The 11,563-nt window shown below is 30.0% G+C and overlaps 1 protein-coding gene across 1 annotated transcript; it reads right to left on the minus strand.

Annotated features, from left to right (window-relative positions):
• Nucleotides 1-136: 136 nt before the first annotated feature.
• Nucleotides 137-11,563, minus strand: LOC103835650 (AP2-like ethylene-responsive transcription factor PLT1). Its single transcript, XM_009111838.2, has 9 exons — nucleotides 2,986-11,563; nucleotides 2,485-2,911; nucleotides 2,286-2,368; nucleotides 2,138-2,146; nucleotides 1,947-2,035; nucleotides 1,792-1,865; nucleotides 1,639-1,689; nucleotides 1,458-1,534; nucleotides 137-1,227 (listed from the first exon to the last, which is right to left on the minus strand). The coding sequence occupies exons 1-9, from the start codon at nucleotides 3,101-3,103 to the stop codon at nucleotides 452-454; spliced, it is 1,704 nt and encodes a 567-aa protein (XP_009110086.1). The 5' UTR covers nucleotides 3,104-11,563; the 3' UTR covers nucleotides 137-451.

Consider the following 11,563-nt stretch of genomic DNA (forward strand, 5'->3'; position numbering starts at 1 on the left):
TCTTATATTTCAGAACATAGGGAGTATATACATAGGGAGATCTGGTTAATGCACTTTTTTTAAACATAAATAAGCAAACTACATTACTTATTGACTTTTTTGTCGACTCGTTTTGGTTGGATAATATAATAAGAACTAGAGGAAATATAGATTATAAATAAATGAACTACAAGTTTGGAAATTAGTCAAAAGGGTTAGCCTCAAACAAAAATTGGGTACTCTTAAACTCAACTGAGTACCCATAAAACCCTCCCTCAAGAACCATTTAACCAGTGTCCGAGAATCAACACCTTCGCCGTAAATTTTAAATGAACCAGTTGCGTTACCTAAATTCTTCTACCAAAAGTCCCTTCTAATATAACTTCCAAGACTAGGAAAGAAAAACAGAATAACGATAAAATAGTTACTAATACAGACCTATTTCCTTGTGCCGCAAGAAACAGATCCATTTTCACTCATTCCACATAGTGAAAACACCACCAGGATTCGACCCCTGAACAGGCTCACCAGTCCAACCACCGTACTCTCCTGTGCTATCACTCGGAGGCATATCGTAGTCTGTTTTAACAGTTGGAAACTCCTCGGTAGATCCAACGGTGGAGCTCGACCCAATACCAATGCCGTGGTTCCCAAGAAATGCCGCTGTGTTGTAGCTACCGTTAGATCCTCCATTGTTATTGTCAACGATTGAGGTAGAGACAAGACCATGAAGCAAAGCCGGATTGCTTTGAAGATACGCGTTATAGAGCTGCTGCGAGTTCTGACTCGATTGTTGCTGCAAGTAATTGTTGGTTTGTTGGTGAAGATGAAGCTGCGTCTGGATATAGCTATGGTGATTAAAGGAGGAAGCATCAAGAGCATTGGTATTATAGTGAGAGATGTCATTGTTCTGTAGAGATAGAAAAGGCTCCAATGGTTGTTGAATGCTTAGAGGGTAAGGTTGAAGCTGAAGCCTTGATGAGCTGGAGCCAGAGCCTCCTGAGCTCGAGCCACCACCATATTGGAAACTTGAACCGAGGGCTATCATCTCCGCCTCGCGTTTCCTTGAAGACTCAAGAGCCTGAGCTTCTTTGAGCCGCTTAGCCGCGCCTCCTCCTATGGGAAGAGTGCTGCTCTCTAGGATGGCTTTCACGTCGTACCGGTTGATCTCGAAGTTGGTCACTGCGTTGAGTCCTCTGAACTTTATCGCGGCTATATCATAAGCTTCTGCTGCTTCTTCCTCAGTGCCTGAACAAAACAAACCATATCGTTAGATACGTAAAATTATGGTTTGAAGAAACTTCTATTAAATATGCTGATCCTTTAATAAAAAAAAACATGGTGATTCTAAAGGTTTTTAACTAAAATAAAATAAAATAATATATATATGGAGGTTACTTGAAATCCACTTTGATTTTGTAGGGTCTAGATGGTTGGTTACCAAACACAGTCAAGATAAAAATAACAAAGTTACTTACTAAAAGTTCCCAAGTAGAGGTCTTTGTTTCCGGCGACTCGGCCGATCCTTGCTTGCCATCTTCCATGTTGATGATGCCTATATATATATATATGAAAAAATAAACATGTTTAGTACATATTTGTGTGGTGAATTGACGTAGAAAAGGATAAATATATGTGTGACTATCTATAAAATTAAACCTTGTAACTCCTCGATACATCGAAGCGCCTCGTGAGAATCCACTACTTTTCCTGTGAATAGAGAAAAATATATATGTAAATGTGTCATTCAAATAGAGAAATTTTAGATTTGTATATTATAACCAAGGTCTCAATGAAGATACAACAAGACACCTTCTAATAGCCGCCACGAACTCTTGTCTCGTCATGTGCTTCATTTCCTCTACTTCTTTCTCGTAGTTAGTTATCTGATATAATGAATCAAAGATTAAAAACATACATAACTAATAATTTCGAAATTATCGCAAGAAAACATATGAACTAGCTACCGGGAAATTAGTAGTAGTCGAGGGACCCCAGTACTTAAGTGCGGCTAGATCATATGATCTTGCTGCTTTATCTTCTTTGTCATACCCACCTATATCAAGAAGTAGATTTAATTTAGTTCCTTAACCTAAAGTATATATATAATGATCAGTCAACGAGAATGACATAGAAGAATCCAGTTCGATGAACTCACCCAAGTAAACTAGATTGTGTGTTGAATCCCCAACATTTTACGTAGAAAGAACAAAGAATGAAGAAAATATATACACATAGTTAGTATATATGAGCCAAATTAAAACTAGAATACAGAACCTAAATACAAGTGAAAGTAAATTACTTACCTTGTCTTCCTTTCCTAGACTGGCCTTCTCTTCTACAACTATTATCCCACAGGTGAGCTTCATATCGACCGGTCCATCGATGCCTGAATATAATTGAAATAAAACCATACGTATACATTTCATCATCAAAATCCGATTTAAAATCACAAAAAGAATATTTAAAGAATCAATTAATTGAGACATGCGTCACATATATAACCTTGTGACACCACGATATATCGAGGTTCGTTGTCCAAAAGTGTCCAAAGCACGTCTAGGCGTGGCCGTCTCAACAACGGCTAGTGCACCACTGCTAGTGTTATCGCCGGTGGCCTCCGACGGCGAAGCTTTGGCTGCGGCGTTATTACCACCGGTGGTCCCCATGGACAAAGTCAATGACTGTAGATTGTGAGCACTCTCTTGAAGCTCATAGCTATTGTTAGGAGTGTTAGAGTCACAAGCTACGACGACGTCGTTTGATTGGACGCTAGGCATCAAGCTGTTGGTATGGAAGTAGTAGTCTGAGTCGTTGTATGCTACGAGGTGGTCGGTTTGGTTTTCGTCTGGTTTGCTCACACCGAGAAAATCAGCCACCTTGGGAACCTCTCCTCCTTCTCCTCCGCCGTGTGGATTGATCATACTCCACTCTACGAACATATTATTTGTTTAGCACATCAATATACAAATAGAGAATAAGTATATATATATATAGAGATGTTACCTTGTGTATGGAAAGGGTTGTCCATATGGTCGCTGACCAGGCCAAGGTTGTATTCGTGAGGAGGCAAAGAAGACTGGTTTGGTGAAAGGGGAAAGCCAAGCCAGTTGTTTGAATTCATTTTCCGTTTTTGAGTCAAATCTGTTTGTTTTGTGTTTGGGTTAATCAATCACTTTATTGCAGCTACCCACTTTGGTATAATCAATATACCAAGCTCTACGCCAATCAAAGAAGAAAGGAAGACTCAACAATCAAGGATTGGGGAAAGAGAAATAAATGATCAAGACTACTTTCCAAAGATTGGAGAATATGTATATGTAGGTCGAGATCTTCTTCTGCTTTATATATTGGTGAAGTCTCTCTCTCTTTAAAATCTGGAAACTCTGATACTTTTAGGGTTTTAACAAAAAAAGAAGATATTTGTGAGAGATGAATACAGAGGAAGGCCATAGAAGCTTTGAGAGACCCGTTTAATTAAATGGATTTTATCTCATTAGAATATTATTGTAAGAGTTGATATATAATATTTATGGCTTTGAGAAAAAAATAATAATACGGTATCCCTTTCATGTGATTATTTGTTTTATAGTTCTTATATGACCATTACGACCTGTTAAGTATTAGGACAGCATTTTACAATACACACACTCGTATTTTATTTATATCTGAATTATGATGCGGTGACGAAACTTACACTTATTATGTTAAAACAGCGTTATCTAAAGATATTTCTTCCCTTCGACACTTTTTACTAGAATTCGTAACCTTACTAAATATACTAAAACTAAACATATTAGTGCGTGTTTAGGTCATAAATTTTGGCAATTGTAAGAATAAGTGTCTGTGACAAAAAAATACATTACAATTAGAAAACCACATATATTTTGAAACAGTTAAATTTGTTCTTTTGAGCCTTGAAAGTTGAAACTGTTAATCTTTCAAGGATAATTTTATTGAAACGAATATAGGGAGAGTATGTAGTAATGGATATTTGCAATGAAAAACAGCGTAACGAGGTCTGGCACGTAACGGTTTGTATAAATAGTATACTCTATATATGCATGCATATAATCTTTTTTCGTAACTTAAAAAGGTTAAACAGGGATATATTAAAGACACATACCTAATCTCCAGATAGAAAGTGCAATCCACGGACGGATCATCTCCCGGGTATTTAAATAAACCGTAAGCATGGATTTATATTCGCCTGGTCACATATAAAACTAATAATTTCGCACTAAAAAGAAATCGATCTCTGACCTGGACCAACAAAGCAATTTATCCTCTAGTGAAAATCAGTAAGCCACCACAATGTAGTTTTAAACAAAAAATTGTACGCATCTGCGTGGCTTACTATTATAACATCTCTATCTCTCTCTTAAAGTACATCAAAAGTATAATAAGAGATATCTCAGTTTCATGTAGTAAGACAAAACCCAAGATTCCAACCGGAAAATTCCAACCCTAAGAGAGGCAAACTAAATTTCATTGTACATAAAATAATTAATGCTATAAAGTTTTATAAAAGCAGATTTAAGTCTCTATCTCCAATTCTCCATCTCTCTCTCTCTCTCTCTCTAAATCCCCACTAGGATTATGGGAACTCACGTCCTCGTTTAATGCGATTCATGACTCCTCAAAGCCCAGCATTCCCACTCTGCAAATTACCTCTTAGTCTTAATTACCATTTGACCAATCTGTTTAAATGTACATCTACGTATATAACTAAACATACATGCATACATTCACGTATAAATCAAAGATAATTTATACAATACAGGAAATGGGTTACTGTAAAGAGGCGATAAATATTGTAGATCCCCGAATTCTCTCTTAAGCATGTGTACGTTCATGAAATAATATAAAAGCAAACTTATTAATATTTAAATCACATATGGAAAGAGAGAGAGTTAACGTGAAATTTCGTTCAAATAAAGAAACTTGCAGAAGAGATGTACAAGATAAAATATCTTCGTCTAATTGTTAATAGGAAGTAGTATGAAGTAAATTAAAATATCGTGAAATTGGTGGGGGCGGGGGAATTTGTTTTTGCTTCCCCGAGTTAAAATCTGTTGACCGCTTAATCGGTCTTCGCACCCGTCAAAAGGAAGAGTCCTTGTTAATTAACTAAATTCAAATTAAACATAAACATTATATTTAAGTTTAAAAGTTATTATTGCTTATGTCCTTTGCACACTAGGAGATTGTATTGTGCTAGGAGCCAGCCCTTTGTTTAATCGCATGCCTTTGTGTCATCCATTAACATTAATGTCATATTATATTATCTATCAGTATCTAGGTATTCTAATTGTATATGTGAATATGTGCATGTGCACCAAACTTGATTTTTTTTTTGTATGACAACAACCAAACTTGATTTCTGTTTTTGTTCACAAGTGAAACTTGATTTCACAAGTGAAATTTTGTTATGCCACAAACAGTTTAGTATTCACTGTGCTATGCCCAAAATATTATATATAATATATATATATATAGTTTTTCTCAAATGTACTATCTGCTTTATTATGTTGTCAAATGAAGTATAACAGATATTGAACTTCGTCGTGCTGCTTCAATTTACTTGAGTATGAAACTGTTTTTATACACCTATACTATATATGATACTTTATTTAATCTAATGGCTTTTTCAGTTAATTCAAATGTTAGATATATAAGAAGGGATTTGAGCTTAAAAGTAAGAATATACATGTTGGAATGAAAAACTTTATTAATAGCACATATCACAAGCTACTTAATTAAACAGCATTTCAATTTATCAATTTAACTACACGTTTAAATAATAAATATACATATATACCAAAATCCAGCAGGTGTAGTAGGTCTGCTACATGGAAAGTTCTTATTCCACTTTTTAGATTGCCATATCCTTCTCTTACTTTTATCATTTATTTAAATAGAATTAAGAATCTATCTGTAAATATATTTTCACGAGGAGACTACGACTGAGAAAATGAAAATGAAAATTAAAAAGAAAGCTTCCTTTTATGGCTTTCGTCCAGACTGAATCACTCAGAGTTTCAGTCTGCCACACTTAAGAGTCTTAAACTAAAAGCAGAAGAATAATCAGATGACGAAAATACAGTGATCTTGCATAGAACCGTACATTCTACAAGAGTTTTCTAAGTAAAAGATATAAATAAAATTCTTTTAATTTTTTTTTAAGAAACGAAATTCAGAAACATCTGTTATTTTTCTACATGACATTTTCTCGCCAAACTGGTTTCCTTTTTTCCTCTGTCCAGGATCAAGAGAACAACAAAAAATGTTAGACCATTTTGCGATTTTTATTAAATACCTCATAGATTAATTGATAACAAAGAAAACTCAAAACTTTTACAACTTTTATAACATCTGAAAAAATAAAATAAGAGCTGGAAAACCAGAATAGTTTATTCCATTACCAAACATGAAGCATCCAATTCATTAACAAAACAGCAGAAAATTGAATCGATTGTTTTCAATGTATGACTAGAATATTATTGCTGAAAAGTTAGCATTTTCACGTACTTAATGTTATTAATCTACTTATTCAAATTCAAAAAGATAAAGACAACAGACAGAAGTACACATGAAAGACAGAAATCGATGAAATACGAACAAACAGATACAAAAGAAAATGATTTAAAATAAAGTACTTAATTCCGTATAATCAAATAAACTGCAAACCCTACAGAAATTGCAGTGTTAGTAATCATCTAAGTAGATGATGTTTTAAGGATTTTTGGTGTTTTAAAATAGATATGTTTTTACATATTAATGTGTTTTTTAATTTTATTAAAAATTATGTAACTAATGATATTTTATAAACTGTTTTGTGATTGGTCGAATAAGTTTTACTTTATATTTGAATGATTTTTAAGATTAAAAATAATTTTTATTAGTTATGCATAATCTTAAAACTTTATGTATTTTGAAACAGAGAAAATATTTATTAGTGGTTCAAAGCTTTTTTGGTGGTCTTGTCTCCGAAAGAATTAAAAGAATAGAAAACGGAAAGGTATTAACGGTAGTAAAAATGTTTTGCTGCTATTTCTAAAAAATATTAATATAAAATAAAAAGAGTTTCTAAAAAGAGAGAACTTACAGAAAATAGGAAGAACTGGGGAAGAAAAGAATCTAAGGGGAGACTGTGTAGGGAACTGTGACGAGAATGTGTAGTTAGCAGACTAATTAAAGTCACCGGCAATTCTCGGTCTAAATACTTTTGTGGCCGACTTCTTACCGTATTTAACTGCCGCGTGTTGGTAATCTATATCCTCCCTTTAATGAAATTAACTATTCTAATTAGAGTAAGCACAAGAAATGTATACTACTAATTAGGGATGAGTACTTCGGATACGAAGTTCAATTTTTTATAGGTTCCCGATTGTAGTATTTGATAATACATGATACATACATATTATAGAACCTATATTAATACTATATAATAGGAGTAACATAGATAAATATCTCAGTATTGTTTTTGACTATGTTATCCGTATTACCGCGGTTTTAAGTCGACTTCTGTCACCGCAGTAGTCAATTAGTCGGCTTGTATAGTTGAATTGCACAAAAAAAAGAAATTACGTTATATAAAAAGATAACAAAATATTGACCATATTTTGAGAAAGACTCTATTGACACCGAAAGTTCTTTTTATATAGCTTTGATATATGTCAAAAATTGTTTTCTATTACCAAAAGGGTGTTTTTATTAAAATTGTGTTTATCTCTGAATATTATATTAAAGATTATTTTGTATTTTCTAAAAATGGTATTCACGATTACATACATTAATTTTATGAGAAATATTTTTAAAAATGCTTTTAAATATTTGATTTAGTTGATGTTTTATACGACAAACTGAGATTGCCAATCTAATCTATGCCATATATTAATTTGGTTTGTTAGCTTTGTGATTTTGGTTTAACCAAAACACTAACCGGTATAGTATGTGAGACTTGCGTAATTCAAATCGATTCAGATTTATAAATGATCTTACATGTTATTTTGGTTTGCGTTTGATCATCAAAAATTAAACTTGAATCATTCGTCTAATTTATGCCACATATAAATTCGGTTTATATGCTGTCTTGATTATTGATTTCACTAAAACTCTAAATCGGTTTTTTTTTGAGCAAACTCTAATCGGTTTAGTATGAGTGTATGCTACTTTTTCAATCGATTCCGATAGACTGGACAAATTTGTTAAAAGAAAATTGTTAACCATGTTTCAGTTTTTTAGATAAACTTACAATATCAGTTATTTAGAAGAAAAAAAACAATACAAGTTACTTTAAAAGGTACATAGCATCATTATGTTTGATTTTTATATATTATAAAAATGCAAGGAACTATATACTCTTATAATATATACTAAAGCTGAACCCGCTCGACTGGGTGGATGTTTTTTTATTTACGTAATGTAACTAAATATTTTTTATACCATTATATAATCTATAAAAAATTATAATAATATGGTGATAAAAATACATCACATAATACATATATTGCTGTTACATAATTCTACTAATAGTAAAAGTAAAATGATTTATATAACTGTAAATGTAAATATCACGCGAATATTTGTTTTTATTTAACCGACTTCATTTTTATTTACCCCATATCGAGTTGGCTAGTGGTAAAGGAAATGCTAGTAATCATTCATTGGTCAGGTTTGATACGCGTTAGAAAGAATTATTTACAACATTTGGGTTCCCAATAAAAAAAAACTATTTTTTCATTTTTTGAGAATATACTTTTGTTTTCTATAAATAATATAATACTTATTTAGCTGTCACAAAAAAATATAATACTTATTTATTTTTTCACGTATTATGTATTTTTTATTATGACATTACGCATAATAATTAAAATATATATTTTTAGTTTATGTGTGTGTTTTCCATAAACTAACATATATATGCGAAAATAATATTTGAGATGTTTTGATAGGTTTTTGGTCATCAATGATAACTATATTTAAATTTCCAACCCGTTATATAAGTAGTATTAATTTTTAATTCTCAATCCGATATGTAAATATTCGTCATGCATTTTTAGTAAAATATTTATATATACTTATTAAAATGAGTAATTTGTTAGAATGAGTAATTGCATTTCTTGTATTTATATTATTATCAAATTAATTTTATTTTAACTTATTGACTTAAAATTTTATTATGTGTAGGATTTTTATTTTATATGAACTTTTTTTTCTTTTTTTAGACCATTGTTATCTTGTCTAAATGTTTTTCTTTACATATAAAACTTGAAGAATATTCTATTGAAACTTTTCCTATTACAATTTTTTCATAAGAAAAATCTTAGGTGTTTTTATTTTTTTTAATACTAATACTTAAATGTACATGTTATTACCAAATCTAATATTTCAAATCCTTAATAAAAACAATAATTTAAGGTAAAATTCTATTGAACATATGTAATATCATATATATTTTTTAAAATAATTTTCTAATAGAATTTTAGTTATATAAATCTAAAAAATATCGTCAATTAAATAGATTAGTCAAATTGGTTATTTGAAAATTTTAATTAGGCACAAATTTAGAATTATTAAGTAGAATGGATCTTTTTAAATATGTTCTCATTATTAAATTTTTATTCTCAAATACGGCATATCCTTTAAACTTTTTAAATATTGCTAATTGATTTTATTAATAATAAAATTTTAAAAAATGTAATAAACATTGTTTAATAGAGGATAATACCCACAAATTTATGGAAAGAAGTTTTCTACTTCATATATTAAGGTTTATAGTATTAATGTGCATTAAGTGTAATATTTATCATGAATTTGTTGTGGAATAGGTTTAGGAAAAAAATTAATTTAGATTTAAGTTTATTAATTACTTCAATGACATTGTATTGTAATTAAGTTGTAAGTCTTAAGATTATTTCTTATTTGTATCAATACTATTAAAAGGGAAGGAATCCTAAAAAATCTACTTAAAACAAGTCATAGTTGGACCATTTCATTTAACTAGAATTCCTATTATTTCTCATACTACTAACTTCATTATTCTTCATTAAAAACAAATTAGTCATAAAAATGATACTAACCTAATTCTCTACATATACATTTACACTATACACATTATTCCATCATTATTATTTTATGCTATTATTAAATAATGTCCACCCTATATTTGTAATGGTTACTTGTGATTTATTTAATAGTAAATACTTTTGGAAACTATAAACATAATACAATATCCATTGTAAAAAAAATTGTATATTTTACATAGATCAACAATTACTTTATACCAACCTTATTAACTAAACTAATCTCATTAACCATGTTATATATATGAACACTTCAACATTATCATTCATAAACTAAACGTTGTTTGTCACAACTTAATATTCCAAATTGGTTGTATTATTTAATACCAAACCAATTCCTATACGAATCCATATGTATGATTATGGTCTACATAAAACCGGTTCAATCTTTCCATCTCCTATATTTTCAGAAAATGGCTATTTATCTTTGGTTCTGTTAAATATTTAGTCTAACCAATTATAAATCGATTAGTAATAACTTCTAAAAACTTTAAAAACACATTGTTATTTATTAACACTATATCGATACTTTAAAATAGGTTAGCAGTAGAATTGTGTTTTAGAACAAAATCTACTTATTTTAAAACATAATATTATTTTGAAAATAGTTTTGATACTATGTGTTATATTAAAATAGTTATATATATATTTTAAATAAATAATTATATACATAATTTATACTTTTGGTTAACTAAATTATTTATCAACCAAATAAAAATATTCGGGTAATTCAAGTTTTCGGGTTATCCGGTTTATAAATAGTATTTTTATGATATTTAATATTTTTAAATATATAATTTTTATTTAAAAATTCAGCCACTCATTTGGTTCTCGGTTTGGTTTCAATTTTTCAGTCATAGATATATGGTTTGTTCTATTATTTATGCAATTCAGTTCAATTTTGGTTTTTCAGTTTAGTACGGATTGGTCTGTATTTTTGGATAAATGTGCTCAAATTTATACATTATCTTATATAGAAATTTGTTTTAAATATATTTAATTACAAAAACAAACCTGCGCTTTTCAAGCGCGGGTCAAAATCTAGTTTCTATTTTAATAAAGTAGATTTATTGGACGCACAAAACAGAAGGTTGTTAATTAAAAAGAATTGTGTATTGTTAAGATTTACTTTTAGAGTTACGTATCCTTATTCGTTATTCCTATAAAAATAGTCAACAAATTACAATTACGGTTGGGGCTAATAGTATTAAATTTATGGATTTATATAATCTTAATAATAAATTATAAAAACTAACTGGACTTATAGGAACAAAGCAAAGAACAGAGTATTATTTTAATCAAATTAGATCTCAATCGGTGCAACCGCGCAAATTTTTGTTTTCATTTATTTTTATATAAATATTTTGTTTTTAATTCTAACTTGATATATATTATAATATATGTGGCTATCAATTTTTAAAACATAAAGTTAAGGTATATTTTTTCATTGAACATATTGTTTCAAACTTTCACATGTATTTATATCTTCCTCTATA

Source organism: Brassica rapa, chromosome A01 (genome assembly GCF_000309985.2).
Source record: "Brassica rapa cultivar Chiifu-401-42 chromosome A01, CAAS_Brap_v3.01, whole genome shotgun sequence".
In the NCBI taxonomy this organism is placed as follows: domain Eukaryota; kingdom Viridiplantae; phylum Streptophyta; class Magnoliopsida; order Brassicales; family Brassicaceae; genus Brassica; species Brassica rapa.

Bases quoted from the DNA above. Each gene is read 5' to 3' on its own strand.
- LOC103835650 (XM_009111838.2), bottom strand. From the start codon at position 3,103: ATGAATTCAAACAACTGGCTTGGCTTTCCCCTTTCACCAAACCAGTCT. The intron at 1,866-1,946 runs GTAGCTAGTTCA...TCATTATATCAG, and splicing joins CGACTACTACTAATTTCCCG to ATAACTAACTACGAGAAAGA. The intron at 1,228-1,457 runs GTAAGTAACTTT...TGTTTTGTTCAG, and splicing joins CCTCTACTTGGGAACTTTTA to GCACTGAGGAAGAAGCAGCA.